The 18143-nt window shown below is 42.5% G+C and overlaps 1 protein-coding gene across 4 annotated transcripts in view; it reads right to left on the reverse strand.

Moving 5' to 3' along the window:
- Window positions 1-63: 63 nt before the first annotated feature.
- The window catches only part of tpst1 (tyrosylprotein sulfotransferase 1), a 69989-nt gene continuing 51909 nt past the window's right edge, over window positions 64-18143 (reverse strand). For 3 of the 4 annotated variants that reach the window (XM_063016358.1, XM_063016360.1, XM_063016359.1), the window contains exons 4-6: window positions 3340-3390; window positions 1305-1374; window positions 64-772 (exon numbers count right to left, since the gene is read on the reverse strand). In XM_063016358.1, the coding sequence (XP_062872428.1) occupies window positions 1339-1374; window positions 3340-3390 (87 nt within the window). In that variant the 3' untranslated portion in view covers window positions 64-772; window positions 1305-1338. The remainder of the gene's footprint in view (window positions 773-1304; window positions 1375-3339; window positions 3391-18143) is intronic. The other variant, XM_063016361.1, reaches the window with a different exon arrangement.

Consider the following 18143-nt stretch of genomic DNA (forward strand, 5'->3'; position numbering starts at 1 on the left):
CAGTGGAGTCTGAAGTCGCAGATTCGAGTCCCCATCCATTTTGAAGTAATAAACATACGCTACTACAGTGCTTAACTGTTTATTTCACCCAAAAAAAGACAGACCTGGTGATGATGTTTAACACATTGGTACAAAAAAGACGACGCAAACATAATGTCTCGGCATACCATTTTTCCACCAATGGAAAAATCGCAAGCACATTCTCCTGCCTTCAACACTGACAATCCTTTTATTACAGTTCTGTGTACAAAATTCCACTCCTGTTCACGATGGTACAAAACGCAGTCCCGGCTTCGGACCACCGAGCTACGAGATCTCGTACACCGACGCCCAAGGAATTGCACAATACAAAGGCATGAAAATAAAACAAAATCAAATCAACAACATCAAAATACATAATGCATCTTTAAAAGCTAACGTTCCTTGAATACTTCCTGTGCTAGACACTGTATTTTCTTATAACAGAATCACAGATTTATGTCGCTAGGAAAAAGTCTGGTAGGTGTTACGTGACCAAAAAAAAAAATGGAATTAAAATTTCAAGAATGAAACAAAACAAAAAAAAACATTCATAGGCCACAATTGTGACGGTAAAACACTGAAGGCCAAAAGTTCTCCGTATAGTGGTTCCGGCTCATCGACCTTTGAGAGAATGACGCGTGTTTGTAGACGGGGTCAGAGTCTTTTCTTGTGAATGTCTGAGGAAGTATGGAGGTCCCAGCGGGGTTATATGGGTCCACCATGGTCCCGCTTGATTTGTTTCTGCTTCACCCTGTAACACAACAGAGACTGACTAATGATACTTGTAAATAAAACAATGATGTGAGGTGGATGATGATATTTCATAAAATTTCTGCCGTCCGGCTGCATCTTTTTACCCGCACGAGGCGAGTTCATATGCGGATCAGCTCTGTGTACGGGGAGCCACAACCTGATCAACTTATTATCCCTCGTCTCTGTGCAGGCGGCATCAATCAGCCAGCACAGGTTGTAATTGCATCAGTTATGAGGTCCCCATAGGGCTTCCCACCCTGAATGAACTACAATCCAATCGTTGTTTATGTAGGCGCCCAGCCCTACAGTAGCATTTGCGACTTTTTAATAAATATTTTCCATTATCCCTGTTTTTTGAATTATACGCACAACAGGTAATCCATGGAGGCCCCACCTCACAACTTCGAGGAGTTAAAGGATCTGCTGCTAACATCTTGGTGCCAGATACCACAGCACACCTTCAGGGGTCTAGTGGAAATGCTGTACTGTGATTATTATTGTGACTACAGGTTAATAAAAGGGTCACTTACTTCTACAGATGTGTTCCCTCCTTTTCCTCTCTTCTTAACTTGGGTTTGGTTTCTCTGAAGACTTCTGTAGCTGAAAAACAGATAAAGATACATTAAAACATAACATGACTAACATGTAACATCAGTGGCTACTAATATACCACCAAGGGCTTTTCCGCCCCTGTTCTGTGCCTAGAGAGCATTGTACCACAGCCTTAACCTGGATCGTGTGTATGGTGGGTCCACACGATCTGCTGCTCCTACTAGATGTGAAGGAAACCTGGCGTGTTTGCACCAAAAATGTCCAGAACTTACAATGGACTTTATCACTCTAATATATAACTCCAATTATTTTTCTGCTAGTTATAACTTTCAGTTCAATTTAATTTTGTGTTTGTATGATTTGTGTAAATCCTCCAGGCCACCCAAGAAGGATGGGTCCCTGCTGAGTGTGGTTCCTCTCAAGGTTTGTTCCTGTAATTTTAAGGGAGTTTTTTCTTCCCACTGTCGCCCTCAGCTTGCTCAATAGGGGTTTTTGGTCTGTTGGTCCTGGTGTCTGTACAGTTGCTTTGAGACAATGTTCATTGTAAAAAGTTTTAAATAAATAAATTTGACTTGACTTGACCTTTTAGGGGCTGAGTCTGGCCGGGTTACATGGGCTGTCCGGCCACTGGGTGCTCTTAGTTGCACACTACCCCCAGGCCTGGCTCCAGTGGAAAGTCTACATACAAGACAAGTTGGCAGACTACTTCCAATGATCCTGTCTGCAGGAGTCTGGCTTGCTCTTGTAAGGTAGAGGAACCAACCCATACAGTTATGGATGAGTATAACAGTCACTATAAAGCTCTTCTGCTGCCAATGTTTGTCTATGATTTATGCTCCTCTAAGCAACTTGGCGGAAATAGCTTGGCATTCTCGCTATACAGCAAGGTAACCTGTCTCATCACAAGCATTTCAATGTACACAGTGTCTCATGGTAAAAACAACTTCTGATCTAGTGATATCCTGCACGTATTGCTCATTGCCCATCAAAAGTCGGTTCTGTTTAAAACAACTACATACCAGAACCAGCTAGTAACCTGGTAGTCAAGTCTTACTGACAGAGACAGACAAAGGATAATTTTAGAATGCCAGAAAAGTACATTTACATTTGTAATCTGTCTATACACCTGTAAGTAGCTTGTGAATCCTAGTGACTCATCAGACCAGACCACCTTCTTCCATTACTTTGTGGTCCAGTTCCGATGCTCATGTGCCTATTGTTGACGCTTTCGGCAGTGGACATGGGTCAGCATACGCCCCATACGCAACAAACTGCAATGAACTGTGTATTCTGACACCTTTCTATCAAAACCAGCATTAACATCTTCAGCAGTTTGAGCTACAGTAGCTCGTCTGCTGGATCGGACCACACGGGCCAACCTTCGCTCCCCACGTGCATCGATGAGCCTTGGCCGGCCATAAATCTGTCGCTGGTTTACCACTATCTACCAATAGATACTGACCACTGCAGACCGGGAACACCCCACAAGAGCTGCAGTTTTGGAGATGCTCCGACCCAGTCGTCTAGCCATCACAATCTGGCCCTTGTCAAACTCGCTCAAATCCCTAACACATCAACTTTGAGGATAAAATGATCACTTGGTGCCTAATATATCCCACCTACTAACAGGTGCCGTGATGAAGAGATAATCAGTGTTATTCACTTCACCTCTCAGTGGTCATAATGTTATGCCTGGTGAGACAGACAAGAAATCAGTGAGAAAGCATTTCAAATATTCACTGGACAGTCAAAAAGCATCCCAATCCCTTACCCTAAACAAACGACCGAAAGAAATAAGCCCAACCGTTTTAGCAACAGGGTTAGGGTTAGGGTTTAGGGTTAGATGAATTTTTGAATCATTAAAGTCAAGAATTATAAAAGGATGTCAATAATAGTTGCAAGCCAGCGCTCATCAGCAGCACCAATATTTCTATAAAACATAAAGATCAGCCCTGTTATATTTAAAGCAAGATTATAAAAGAAAAAAAGTAATCCTTTTCAAATCAAGCATACCTGTGTTTGCTCTTTAAGAAAGTCAGGTAGCTGAAATTCACCTTTAAACACCTGGAACAAAAACAAAGAGCTGATTTTAGAAGCTGGGAAACAAGTCCAGTCACTACAAGAGCTCTTTTCTTACATCTAGAGCAAACCAATATGTGACATGGATACAATTATCCACCCTAAATGATCCAATTCTTTTACCGCAGAAAGCGTCCCTCAACATCTGTATCCAATCTATTCTAGAATCCAAGAAGTGGCCTGTCAGTATAATGGCAGCTACAATTGAAATCAAATGTGGCACCAAAGAGCCAATAAAGCAGCTGCATTTGGAAATGATAATAAACAATATAAATATCCACATAACATTTTAAACAATAAAAGAGGCATTGTGTAAATAACAGGCATCTTATGAAAGACACCCATTTTCCCAAAGCAATCCTCAGTTCCCAATGTGTCAAACAGGCCAAACCCAAAGTTTAAACCTCAAGTCAGCCAAGTGTAAGTGGTTCATTTGAGAATCAGCACTCCCAAAGGTGTTCAGTAGGGCTTTAGATCATGGTCCAGTACAGGCCACAAGAATTCATGTACCATAAACTAGTCAAACTACGTCTTTATGATTAAAAGGCAGATTTATGATGGAACAGAAGGTGCCAACCTGTTAAAACAATCAGAATTATCTAAAATAATACAATATGGGTGTACCTAACAGCCATCTTTTAAAAGACACCCATTTTCCCATCACTAGGAGGACACTGTGTAGCAATCCTCAGTTCCCACTGTGTCGAACAGGCTGAACCCAAGGTTTAAACCTCAAGTCAGCTAAGTGTAAGTGGTTCATTTAAGAAATCAGCACTGTCAAGAGTTCACAGAGCCAAATCTTCCCAAAGGTGTTCAGTAGGACTTTGGATCATGGTCCTGTACAGGCCACAAGAATTCATGTACCATAAACTAGTCAAGCCAGAAGGCAGATTTATGATGGAACAGAAGGTGCCAACCTGTTGCCACAATCAGAATGATCAAAATTCTTTCAAACCATTTTCCCATCGCTGGGAGGATATTGAGTAGCAATTCTCAGTTCCCAACGTGTCGGACTGGCCCGACCCAAAACCTCAAGTCAGCCAAGTGTAAGTGGTTCATTTAAGAAGCAGCACTGTCAAGATTTCACAAAGCCAATTCTTCCCAAAGGTGTTCAGTAAGCCACAAGAATTCCTGTACCATAAACTAGTCAAACCACGTCTTTATGATTAAGGGGCAGATATATGGTGTGAACAAAATGGGCCAACTTGTTGCCACGATCAGAATTACACAACTGGGTGTAACTAAAACACCTGAACTCAATAATAAATAGAAGAACACAGAAGCTCCTGATCAAACATCATCTGACACCGTTTACTAGTGGTATAAAAGAAATACAATTTATAATGTAATGTAATGAGATTTTTAACCTTTGCCAACTTTCCCAGAGCCCCTGCCTCTAGGTCTTTAACTGCAAGTTCACATGTGACTCACGACTGAAGCAATAAAAGCAATAGTATAAAAACAGCTAATGAAAACACGACTGGCAGATGGAAAAAGGGACACGTAGGTGGCTAAAAATAGCTAAAAAAAAAGTCAATTATACTTTCCAAAAACTAGAATTTAACAACACTTCACTCAGCAAAATGGAGAACAGGCTGCCGCTGGGAAACCTGAGCCGCTCGGTTGTTTTATTTTCCACTACTGTAGGAGCCACTGCTGGGGCCAGTCGGTCATTAGATCTCCACAGAGTCTGATTCTGACAAATTCCATCAGTCAGACTTCAAACCCCTTAAGAGCATGAGGGAGTTTAGAAGCAAGGACATAGTAGAAGGGAGTTCTCTTGCATGTCTCTTTGAGTTCACTTTACCTCTAACCAATTAAAAAAGTACAATCATGAATCATAACACACAATGTCATTGATTAACCAGTTAGCCAATGAGTATGTGTACGTCCTATCCCAACCAAAGATGGTTCCAAATTTAGCAAAGAAACAAAGTAAGGCAGCCAAAAGACTTCAGGCTGAGCTGGAAACATCTGGAATGAGGGTTACAATCCATATCATACTGAACAAAACAGGGTACTTTTGGCAAAGCCCAAAGAGAACCCCACTGCTTACAGAAATTAATAATAAGAGCGACTAAATTTTGCCAAAACAAACCACAATCCTTCTGGGAACAATGTTCTATGGACAGATAAAACCAAACTTGAGCTCCTCAGCAATGTAAACCAGCATTAAGTTTATAGACAGCAAAATCAAGCCTATAAAGAAAGGTGCACCCTATCTACAGTGAAACATTGTGGAGGATCCATACTGTTTTGGGGCTGCTTTGCTGCCTCTGGAACCAGATGATCGGAGGAGTATTAGCGCTGAGATTCTGAACTCCTCGTTCGAAACTCGGTGTTGCCACCGGTCGGCTGGGCGCCATCTAGCGGGCATAATTGGCAGTGCCTCCAGCAGACACAGCAATATACCCACCTCGGCTGCAATTAGGGATCCCTCAGCAGCGGAAGACAAATTGACTATGAATATTGAAAATGCATAAATAAAATAGAAAAACAAAAATAAAGGCATAATAAGAGCGACTACATTTTTCCAAAACATACAAAGACAAACCACAATCCTTCTGGGAAAATGTTCTATGGACAGATAAAACCAAACTAGAGCTCTTTGGACATGCATAAAAGCATTATGTATATAGACAACAAACTGAAGCCCATAAAGAATGGTGCACCCTATCTACAGTGAAACATTGTGGAGGATCCATACTGTTTTGGGGCTGCTTTACTGCCTCTGGAACTAGAGGATCAGAGGATTATTAGAGCATTTTAGAGTAAAATGTGCTCCCAAACCTAGAACACTAGGTTTGTGTCCAAAAGTACACAGTTTTAAACTGGCCAGGAAAAAGTCCTGATCTCAATCCAATAAAAAAATCTGTAGAGAGAGCTCAAATCTGCTATTGGGAAAAGGAACCCTGCAAACATTCAAGAGTTTGAGAGAACTGCAGCAATAGAGCGAAATAAACTACCAGCTAAAAGGTGCAAGAAGTTCACAGATGGCTACAATGTTAACATTTAGGGGATTTTATTGTTGCCAAAGGTTGTGCAAGTAAGTATTAAGGAAGACACCTTTAATCCTGTCCATCATTTTTATTTTTTAAATGACCGCATGTATGTTGACAGGTCATAATTGTTGTTGGATGTGTTTGGACATGCTATTCAAATATTCTAATGTTACAAAGTTACAAGTTCCCTTATTTTTGAAGATATTGCCTTTTATACTAAACGAAGGTAGTGGTAGCTCAGCGGTTAAGGTACTGGTCTAGTAATCAGTTGCCAGTTAAAGACCCACCACCACCGAGTTGCCACTTTTGGGCCCCTGAGCAAGACTCTTAACCTTTAATTGATCATTGTAGTCAAATTGCTAAATTTTAGATGCCGAAATGACTCAATTGGGAGAGTGTTAGTCTGAAGATCCAAAAGTCTGTGATTCAATCTGGGGTTGAAGCACTAAAAGCCAAAGAAAGACCTGAAGTCAGTGGTTTGAAATGTGTTGACTTCACTTTCTGGACTGACAGTAGCTCAGTGGATATGGTACTGGAATAGTAATCAGAAGGCTGCCGGCTCAAGACCAACTGCAGCCAAGTTGCTACTGTGGGCCACTGAGCAAGGTACTTAACTCTCAGTTGGTCAAATTGTATTGGATAAAAGCAGCTGCTAAAGGTTGCAAATGTAATCAAGGGTGCCAATAATGGTGACCAAAACACCCTGTTTGACAGGACACTTTCTTCACCACATTCTTGCTAATCTGCTGAGTGAATTTGCTTTGATTGGCCTAGCACAGCTTCAAGAGATGCGTGTTACGGTTCTCAAACCTAATCACCAAGAGCCGTCCAGAACTGACCCCACCGGTGACGGAGTGCTTCCAGGATCAAGCTGCTTCCTCTTAGAACCTCTAAGTCAGAAAGGAATGTGGTCGTAATAAATTCCAACACGCACGGAGAGCGTAGCATTTCATAACGCTCCAAAAGTACAGGACAAGGTCAGAACACTCCTAATGAAAAACTGTCAGGATAGAAGATGGGAGGGCTGTGAACAATCAGGATTGTAAATCTAGGAAGAACTACACTGATCAGCCATAACATTAAAACCACCTCCTTGTTTCTACACTCACTGTCTATTTTATCAGCTCCACTTACCATATAGAAGCACTTTGTAGTTCTACAATTACTGACTGTAGTCCATCTGTTTTTCTACATATCTTTTTTAACCTGCTTTCACCCTGTTCTTCAATGGTCAGGACCCCACAGGACTACCACAGGGCAGGTATTATTTAGGTAGTGGATCATTCTCATGAAATGGTGGTGGTGTGTTAGTGTGTGTTGTGCAGGTATGAGTGGATCAGACACAGCAGCGCTGCTGGAGTTTTTAAATACCGTGTCCACTCACTGTCCACTCTATTAGACACTCCTACCTAGTTGGTCCACCTTGTAGATGTAAAGTCGGAGACGATCGCTCATCTATTGCTGCTGTTTGAGTTGGTCATCTTCTAGATCCTCATCAGTGGTCACAAGACGCTGCCCATGGGGCGCTGTTGGCTGGATATATTTTTGGTTGGTGGACTATTCTCAGTCCAGCAGTGACAGTGATGTGTCTTACCCACTCATACCAGCACAACACACACTAACACACCACCACCCTGTCAGTGTCACTGCAGTGCTGAGAATGATCCACCACTCAAATAATACCTGCTCTGTAGTGGTCCTGGGAGAGTCCTGACCATTGAAGAACAAAGCATGCAGAGAAGCAGATGGACTACAGTCAGTAATTGTAGAACTACAAAGTGCTCCTATATGGTAAGTAGAGTTGATAAAATGGACAGTAAGTGTAGAAACAAGGAGGTGGTTTTAATGTTATGGCTGATCAGTGTATATGATTGGTTTCTGGAAGCTTCTCTCATGTAACCATGGAATGCAAGGTCTTAATCCAGAACCTGGATATCTGGAGGCCAGATTTATTCACTACTTGTAAGGCTCTGTTATTGCTAATTAGACACAGACGGCAGTGTAAGAAGATATTCTGACAGAAGGAGCCCAGAAACACCCTCCTCCCTCCCCCCCACAAAAAACACACCAACCCTAAAACCTCATGGCAAGGCTGATTGAGATTCCTTATCTTCTAAGACCAAACAGTGATGCAGCCGTAATCTAAAATCAACCATTCACAGCTTGTTTATCACAAGATGATGAGAAGGCTGCCAATACAAACACTGGAGTTACCAGTGTACCTCACAAGAATCCTTAAGGGAAGCATACTGGAACAACAGTGTAGTTCTGGTTTTGCATAACTTTAAGATCCAGGGTTTAATTCTTAGCTCAATTAACTGGGTAGGTGGGACATGGCATGGCATAACTCTATGACCACTAACAGGTGAAGTGAATAACACTGATTATCTCTTCATCACGGCATTTGTTAGTGGGTGAGTTTGACAAGGGCCAAATCGTGATGGCTAGACGACTGGGTCAGAGCATCTCCAAAACTGCAGCTCTTGTGGGGTGTTCCCACAAGTGTTCTGCAGTGGTCAGTATCTATCAAGAGTGGTCCAAGGAAGGAACAGTGGTAAACCTGCAACAGGGTCATGGGTGGCCAAGGCTCATCAATGCACATCAGGCTACTGTAGCTCAGATTGCTGAAGAAGTTGATGCTGGTTCTGATAGAAAGGTGTCAGAATACACAGAGCATCACAGTTTGTTGTGTATGGGGCTGCACAGCCGCAGACCAGTCAGGGTGCCCATGCTGACCCCTGTCCACCGGCAAAAGCGCCAACACACGTGAGCATAGAAACTGGACCACGGAGCAATGGAAGAAGGTGGCCTCGTCTGATGAATCTTCTGATTCTGATAGTCTTCTTTTACATCACGTGGATGGCCGGGTGCGTGTGCATCGCTTACCTGGTGAACACATGGCACCAGGATGCACTATGAGAAGAAGGCAAGCCAGCAGAGGCAGTGTGATGCTTTGCTTTGGGCAATGTTCTGCTGGGAAACCTTGGGTCCTGCCATCCATGTAGATGTTACTTTGACACGTACCACCTACTTAAGCATTGTTGCAGACCATGTACATCCTAATATGGAAACGGTATTCCCTGATGGCTGTGGCCTCTTTCAGCAGGATAATGCGCCCTGCCACAAAGCAAAAATGCTTCAGGAATGGTTTGAGGAGCACAAAGACGAGTTCCTCCTCCAAATTCTCCAGATCTCAATCCAATCGAGCATCTGTGGGATGTGCTGGACAAACAAGTCCGATCCATGGAGGCCCCACCTCACAACTTACAGGAGTTAAAGGATCTGCTGCTAACATCTTGGTGCCAGATAGCTCAGCACACCTTCAGGGGTCTAGTGGAGTCCATGCCTCGACGGGTCAGGGAAGTAAGGTGGCCATAATGTTATGCCTCATCTGTGTATGACAAGGAGGTGAGTAGGTAGTCCTTCAGTTATGGCTTCTTATAAGGATTTTCAGATAATACAGTAAAGCAGGAAGAGGGAGTCTAAGACAGAGAGGAGCTTGGACTTTGTCCAAATCCACCAAATGTGAATGTCATAGCCAGTCAAATCCTATCAAACATGCCACTCTACTTTCAGGAGAAATAACTCGAAAATTACTTGACTCCATTACAGCCCCTCCTTAAAAGGGATCCTCTGTTCTAAGCTCGTGTCAAAAGCAGATTCAGGTTTTGGCAGGACCGGCTTTTACAATCGGAAGAAAACACTGGAGACACCCAGTGTCACAAATTAGCTGTGATGACTCAGATTGACGAGACAAAGCCTGTCGACGTGCAACTATTATGTAAGCACTAAAGACAGCAGCAACAAGCAAGGTGAAATCTTATGAAGCCGGGTGTTCAGGTGTTCCAATCACTTCCATGGCCACAGGTGTATAAAACCAAGCACCTAGGCATGCAGACTGCTTCTACGAACATTAGTGAAAGAATGGGTCGCTCTCAGGAGCTCAGTGAATTCCAGCGTGGTACCGTGATAGGATGCCACCTGTGCAACAAGTCCAGTTGTGAAATTTCCTCGCTACTAAATATTCCACAGTCGATTGTCAGTGGTATTATAACAAAGTGGAAGCGATTGGGAACGACAGCAACTCAGCCACGAAGTGGTAGCCAGGTAAAATGACAGAGCGGGGTCATCGGGTGCTGAGGCACACAGTGCGCAGAGGTCACCAACTTTCTGCAGAGTCTATCGCTACAGACCTCCAAACTTCATGTGGCCTTCAGATTAGCTCAAGAACAGTGCGTAGAGAGCTTCATGGAATGGGTTTCCATGGCCGAGCAGCTGCATCCAAGCCTTACATCACCAAGTGCAATGCAATGTGTCGGATGCAGTGGTGTAAAGCACGCGCCACTGGACTCTAGAGCAGTGGAGACGTGTTCTCTGGAGTGACGAATCACGCTTCTCTGTTTGGCAATCCGATGGACGAGTCTGGGTTTGGCGGTTGCCAGGAGAACGGTACTTGTCTGACTGCATTGTGCCAAGTGTAAAGTTTGGTGGAGGGGGGATTATGGTGTGGGGTTGTTTTTCAGGAGTTGGGCTCGGCCCCTTAGTTCCAGTGAAAGGAACTCTTAATGCTTCAGCATACCAAGAGATTTTGGACAATTTCATGCTCCCAACTTTGTGTGAACAGTTTGGGGATGGTCCCTTCCTGTTCCAACATGACTGCGCACCAGTGCACAAAGCAAGGTCCATAAAGACGTGGATGAGCGAGTTTGCTGTGGAAGAACTTGACTGGCCTGCACAGAGTCCTGACCTCAACGTGACAGAACACCTTTGGGATGAATTAGAGCGGAGACTGCGAGCCAGGCCTTCTCGTCCAACATCAGTGTCTGACCTCACAAATGCTCTTCTGAAAGAATGGTCAAAAATTCCCATAAACACACTCCTAAACCTTGTGGAAAGCCTTCCCAGAAGAGTTGAAGCTGTTATAGCTGCAAAGTGTGGGCCGACATCATATTAAACCCTATGGCAGGGGTCAGCAACCTATGGCACGCGTGCCAAAGCTGGCACTTGAAGCACGTTTGTGTGGCACTCTCTTTGGTAAGAGTAAAAAATGTATTTCATGCTCAGGGTTGCGCCTTATTAGTTGGATCCGTCCTTACACCCTATGCCATATGCTCACTCCCGACACCTTGATTAACCTTAACAACCATAAATTACTCCACCTTAACTGCCTCCACCTATGGCCAGTTAAGGTTGAGTAATTTATGCTAGTTAAAGTTAATCAAGGTGTCAGAAGTGAGTCAGCTTTTGAGTTTTGTGCAAAATGTGGTATAGCATGGCTATATAAAAGTGGATGTTTGTTCAATTCAACAAGACCTCAAGTGTGCGCTGCCATTTTGAGACAAAGCACCAAAGCTCATTTAAGGATGATGCTGACAAAATGGAATCAATCAAACAAGCAATTTCAAGGTACAAGAAACAGACGAGTGTTCTTCAAAAATTTAAGCCAGTAAGTTCACCTCATATACACCACAGATGGATCATCTTTGCAGAGAGTCAGGGACAAGGATCACACTGACATGTAAGATTAATTAACTGATTAATTGGTTTATGTCACATACATAGCAACAGTTTGTATTATATGACGTATTCCATGGCACACTTAGTACTTCATCTTCAACCTATTTTTTTCAATCGGCACAGAGTACAAAAAAGGTTGCCGACCCCTGCCCTATGGATTAAGAATGGGAATCACTCAAGTTCATATGTGTGTGAAGGCAGACGAGCGAATACTTTTGGCAATATAGTGTATCCTGTGGTAAGCTCTGGTGTACGTTCGACTCATGTGGTCTTAACCTGAAGCACGTATGGAAAAACAACTTCAGACAGAGGAATGTGGAGGAGACATACTTCTCCACAACCATCTATAGCTGTCACTGGCATTAAACGTCTTTTTATTTTGTTGTCAACAAATCCAATCCTGCCTGAGGAGCCATACTGTATCCATGTAACATTTTACATGCTTCAAGAGCTCAGGGTCTTCCTTGTTTGTTCTTTAAGCTAATGCTGGTGCTATTAGGTAAAAATGTCCACACAGGAAATACCTCAGGAGTAAAATAGGTTCCATCCACACGTCATGTCTGGATATGTCAGACAAAAAATGCATAGAACACCAGATGTTAAGGTTATTCTTTTCCACTCTTCTTTGAAGGCTTTCTACAAGATTTTGGAGTGTGTCTGTAGCATCTTTGGACCATTCCTCAAGAAGTGCATTTTGTCCACTTGGGGATTCTATAATCAATGAAAAAGTGTGCTTCTCTACACACATGATCGTCTCTTTTTACAAGTCAGTTAAGTATTATGCTCCCGATACAAATAAACTGTACATAGCAAACTCTAAAGACGCTCGGTTACACTAGCAATCAATGTTGAAGTCTAACCGGGAAAATTTAATAAGGCCCTACTTATAACAGACAAAAACAGTAATACTTTTTTATTTATTATAGTGACTTTACTGAAGATCAATCAAACGTAATCAGGAGTTACTTCAAGTTCAACAGGTTCACAAAATAGCTAGCAGAAGCAGCGTCGCAAAGCCTCATTCATCCAATTAACTGCAGAAACACATCATACCGACATGTAGATTTAATCATACCAGGTCCATCGTGCCAAATAATTCAGACTGACAGTTAAATTACTACGAGTGCTGCTCATACGGTATATTCACCGAGGAAAATAAGTCGTAAATTACTTCTACGGGAAACACCTCAGGCATGTATCTGCTAAAAAATGTACTATGACTGACTGGTACTGGATACAGCTGAAACTACCAAGATATTTAATATTCCTATTTAATAAAAAATAAACAGGTTTATGTAACTGTAAAATAATAAGCTACATAATGGTGCAAAGCTTGTCTAGCTTTATGAATATTCATTCAGGGTCGCAAATCAAATAAAAATGAAGTGTTCCTTACATTTACTTTTATTTGATTGCAGGCAGTTTGTATTGTCTGCTCAACTTCATTTCATTTATTAATAAACATCCATTCCTGCATTTCAGACCTGCAACACATTCCAAAAAAAGTTGGGACGGGGCAATTTAGGGCTAGTAATGAGGTGAAAAAACTAAATAATGATGTGATTCCAAACAAGTGATAGTAATCATAGTTTGGTACAAAAGCAGCATCCAGGAAAGACTGAGTCTCTGATGACCAAAGATGATCAGAGGATCTCCAGTTTGTCAACTAATGTGTGAGAAAATTATTGAAATATTTTAAAATAATGAACCTCAAAGAAAGATTGGAGGGGATTTGAATATTTCTCCCTCTACGGTGCATAATATCATTAAACGATTCAAGGAATCAGGAGGAATTTCAGTGCATTAAGGCCAAGGGCGCAAACTTAATCTGAACGCCCGTGATCTTCGATCCCTCAGACGGCACTGCATCAAGAACCTCCACTCAACAATAGCTGATATAACCACATGGGTGAGGGATTACTTTGGCAAACCTTTGTCAAGCACTACAATACAGAGTTACATGCACGAATGCTACTTAAAACTTTACTTATGTTAACCATGTCCAGAAGCGGCGTCGACTTCTCTGGGCTCGGAGGATGAACCGTCACACAGTAGAAACGTTTATTGTGGTCAGATGAATCAGCATTCCAGGTCTTTTTTTTTTTTTTTTTTTTAATGGACGCTGTTTGCTCCGGACCAAAGACGAAAAAGACCATCCAGACTGTTATTAGCAACAAGTCCAAAAGCCAGGGTCTGTCATGGTATGAGGCTGTGTCATTTACACTTTGAGGTCTTAGAGCAACATGTGCTGCCTTCAAGACGTCATCTTTTCCAGGGACGTCCATGCATTTTTCAACAAGACGATGCAAAACCACATGCTGCACACATTACAAAGGCATGGATGCGGAAGAAGAGGGTACGGGTACTGGACTGGCCTGCCTGCAGTCCTGACCTGTCCCCAATAGAGAATGTGTGGAGAATTTTGAAAGGAAAAATGTGACAACGACGACCCCGTACTGTTGCACATCTTAAGTGTGGTGAAAAGGAATTGCAACATTACAAAGTCGTAAACGCTTTACCGTCCCAACTTTTTTTGGAATGTGTTGCAGACCTGAAATGCAAGAAGTTGAACAGACAAAACATAAATTATCTCAGGTAATGGAATAAAATGGAATAAAAGTTTTCCACATTTTCCATACTGTCCCAACTTTTTCTGATTTGGGGTTGTAGCAAATGTAGAAGTGGAACACTTGAAAATTCACTGCCCGGCACATCAAATTGATGATTCCTCGACTAATAAAAACAATCATCGGGCCGACTGCCGTCGATGGAAACCAAACGGCTTGTTAATATGCGCCGTATCGCCCACGCCACAGAAGAGGAGCAATTTTAGCCGGCCAACTGGTGAGCACAGCTGGAGATCAGAATCAAAGCTGGATCTGTTTTCAGATGCTCTCGTTCTCTCCAATCAATCCTGAACGCTCTAATAAACATACAGCAATCTACCCAACGCCTTACATCCACGGGTCAGGCTGCGTTACCAAGGAAACCGGGCTCTGACCGGGCGATTTGAAAGATACAGTCGAGAAAAGCCTGCGGGATGAACGTAAACACTCCTGAAGAGCAGCCATAACATTATGACCACCTTCCTAACATTGTGTTGGTCCCCTTTTTGCTGCCAAAACAGTTGAATAGAGATCATGTAATGGTTGTTTGAGGTATGCATCAGGTATGTTTGTTAGGGCCTGTCTTGAAACCTAGTGAGCTCTCTACCCAAAAAAGCTGTCCCAATTCTTGGATGCCTTAAAATGCTGCCTACTGAGATGCCTTATTCTGAGCAATATTCTTCAGTCACAAAGGCAATACCAGCATTCAGTACAAAAACATACTATACTACAAATAGTACTACAAAAGTCATCTGTTTTTAAATATTAAATCCAACAGGATATTTAAAGAAAACAAAAGATATAATTACTACAGAAATACAGTACAGGAGCAGTTTTAATAACAATAAAAATTAGGATCATAATGATAAAAAACTGAATAAATAAATAAATAAACAACTAGGGTGGTAAATATAAAAATAACAAAATAAATAAATAAAGGAAATAAATAAAAATAAAATAATGGAAATTAATAAATAAATAAAAATAACAAAATAAATAAATAATGAATGAATGAAAATAAATAAATAAATAAAAATAACAAAATAAATAAATGAATAAATGAATAAATAAAAAAAATAATAATAATAAAAAAAAAAGGCCGCTCAGGTGGCGCAGCGGTAATAGCACACCAGAGCTGGGATTTCAAATACATCGTATAGAATCTAGAGCCATCCTGCAGGGCTGGTTGGCCACATGAACAACGATTGGCTGCTGTTCAGGGATGAAACAAGCAGGACCAGGGTTCCTTATAACTGGTGCAATTACGACCTCTGCTGACTGACCTCACTGTCACTGCTGAACTGAGAATAGTCCACCAACCAAAAATATCCAGCCAACAGCGTCCACTGTTGAAGGTCTAAAAGATGACCAACTCAAACAGCAGCAATAGATGAGCGCTCGTCTCTGACTTTACATCTACAAGGTGGACCAACTAGGTAGGAGTGTCTAATAGAGTGGACAGTGAGTGGACACTGTATTTAAAAACTCCAGCAGCGCTGCTGTGTCTGATCCACTCATACCAGCACATGTCAGTGTCACTGCAGTGCTGAGAATCATCCACCACCTAAATAATACCTGCTCTGTGGGGGTCCTGACTATTGAAGAACAGGGTGAAAACAGGTTAAAAAAGTATGTAGACAAACACATAGACTACAGTCAGTAATTGTAGAACTACAAAGTGCTCGCATATGGTAAGTGGAGCTGATAAAATGGACAGTTAGTGTATAAACAAGGTGGTTTTAATGTTATGGCTGATCAGTGTAATTGATTGGCAACCTTTTCAAACACTCTGAAAAACACCAGAGCCTTGGCAACAGATTGCTTGTCCAATCATAGCGGTCCAATGACTCATGAAGCCCATTATTAAAGGCACGTGCCAAGTCTAGTCACCGACCAACTGCAGTATCAGGCACTTCCCCAGAATTTGCTGACAACTGGGAAATTGAGCACAGAATCCCACTGAGTACAATATGCACTAAATCTACAGTAAGGATAGTTGGACAGTGGTAGCCTAGTGGGGTAGAGCTTTGGGCAGTTAATCAGGAGATTGTCAGTTCAAATCCAGGCTCTGGTATGCAGCCCTTGAGCAAGACCCTTAATCCGGTCTGCTCCAGGGGCGCCGTACACTGCCTGACCCTGTGCTCTGACCCCAGCTTCCAAACAAGCTGGGATAAGCGGTAAAAGGATTTGATTGTTCTGTACACATGTACACTGATTAAACCACCTCCTTGTTTCTACACACACTGTACATTTTATCAGCTCCACTTACCATATAGAAGCACTTTGTAGTGCTACAATTACTGACTGTAGTCCATCTGTTTCTATGCATGCTTTGTTAGCCCCCTTTCATGCTGTCCTTTAATGGTCAGGACCCCTACAGTACCACAGAGGAGGTATTATTTAGGTGGTGGATCATTCTCAGCACTGCAGTGACACTGACATGGTGGTGGTGTGTTAGTGTGTGTTGTGCTGGTATGAGTGGATCAGACACAGCAGCGCTGCTGGAGGTTTTAAATACCGTGTCCACTCACTGTCCACTCTATTAGACACTCCTACCTAGTTGGTCCACATTGTAGATGTAAAGTCGGAGAATATGTATTCGAAATTCGATTTGTCTTCTGCTGCCGAGAGATACCAGATTGCATCCGAGGAGAGCACGTCGCTGTACAGACACGTCTCTCAGACACATGCACGGCCCTCCTCTTCTCGCCCCTGCTTTCTGCACAGGCGTCTCTTCCACCAATCAGGGTCCTTATACAGCATTTGAAGACCCTGCAGATATGATAGCCAATTAAAATCTGCTGCAGGCACTGCCAATTATGCCCGCCAGATGGTGCCTAGCCGACCGGTTTAAGTTGCAAACCGAGGAGTTCAGAATCTCTGTGCTGGTGTGAGCCTTTTTTTTTTTTTTACCCCAATTGTTCCCCCCTTATCTAGTCGTGTCCAATTACCCTGATTGCGTCCTCTATACTGATTTGACTCTTCACCGCTGACTGTGGACGCCTCTCAACTGACATACGCCCCCTCCGGCACATACAGTCAGTACAGACTGCATTTTTCACCCTCACGAGTCGAGTTCATACACTTGACGGGCACTGTGTATGGAGGGCCACACCCCCATCAGCATTATTCCTCAGCCCTGTGCAGGCGCCATCAGTCAGCCAGCAGGGGCCGCAGTCGCACCAGTTATGAGGACCTACGATCCGACTTTCTTACCCTCTAACCCTGAACAACAGACACATCAAAGTGCGAATATGAGACTAATCTGCATTTGTGTAGAATAACCACAAGTCAAATCCACTCTGAAAGCTCCACATGTATCTGTGTTTATGCAGATATGGCTGTGCATGTGTCTGGATTTTCCTCACTGTTTCACTTTTAAACTTGTGTTATAGCTCAGGGTTCTAAGAAATTGAGTCTAAAACGCTTATCATAAAAAAAAGTGGATTAATGTATTAAAAGAACGACACAGGAACACTAAAACTTTCCTAATTATTACTGCTCATAGGTTCTCTCCACTAATGAAATTCCTCACTCATTGTTTTAGTACAATAAGTCAAAGAAGTGCTCATGTGAATGCGCCTTTACTGGACGGAACACGATATTCCAAGAT

Source organism: Trichomycterus rosablanca, chromosome 20, assembly GCF_030014385.1.
Source record: "Trichomycterus rosablanca isolate fTriRos1 chromosome 20, fTriRos1.hap1, whole genome shotgun sequence".
NCBI classification, from domain to species: Eukaryota; Metazoa; Chordata; class Actinopteri; order Siluriformes; family Trichomycteridae; genus Trichomycterus; species Trichomycterus rosablanca.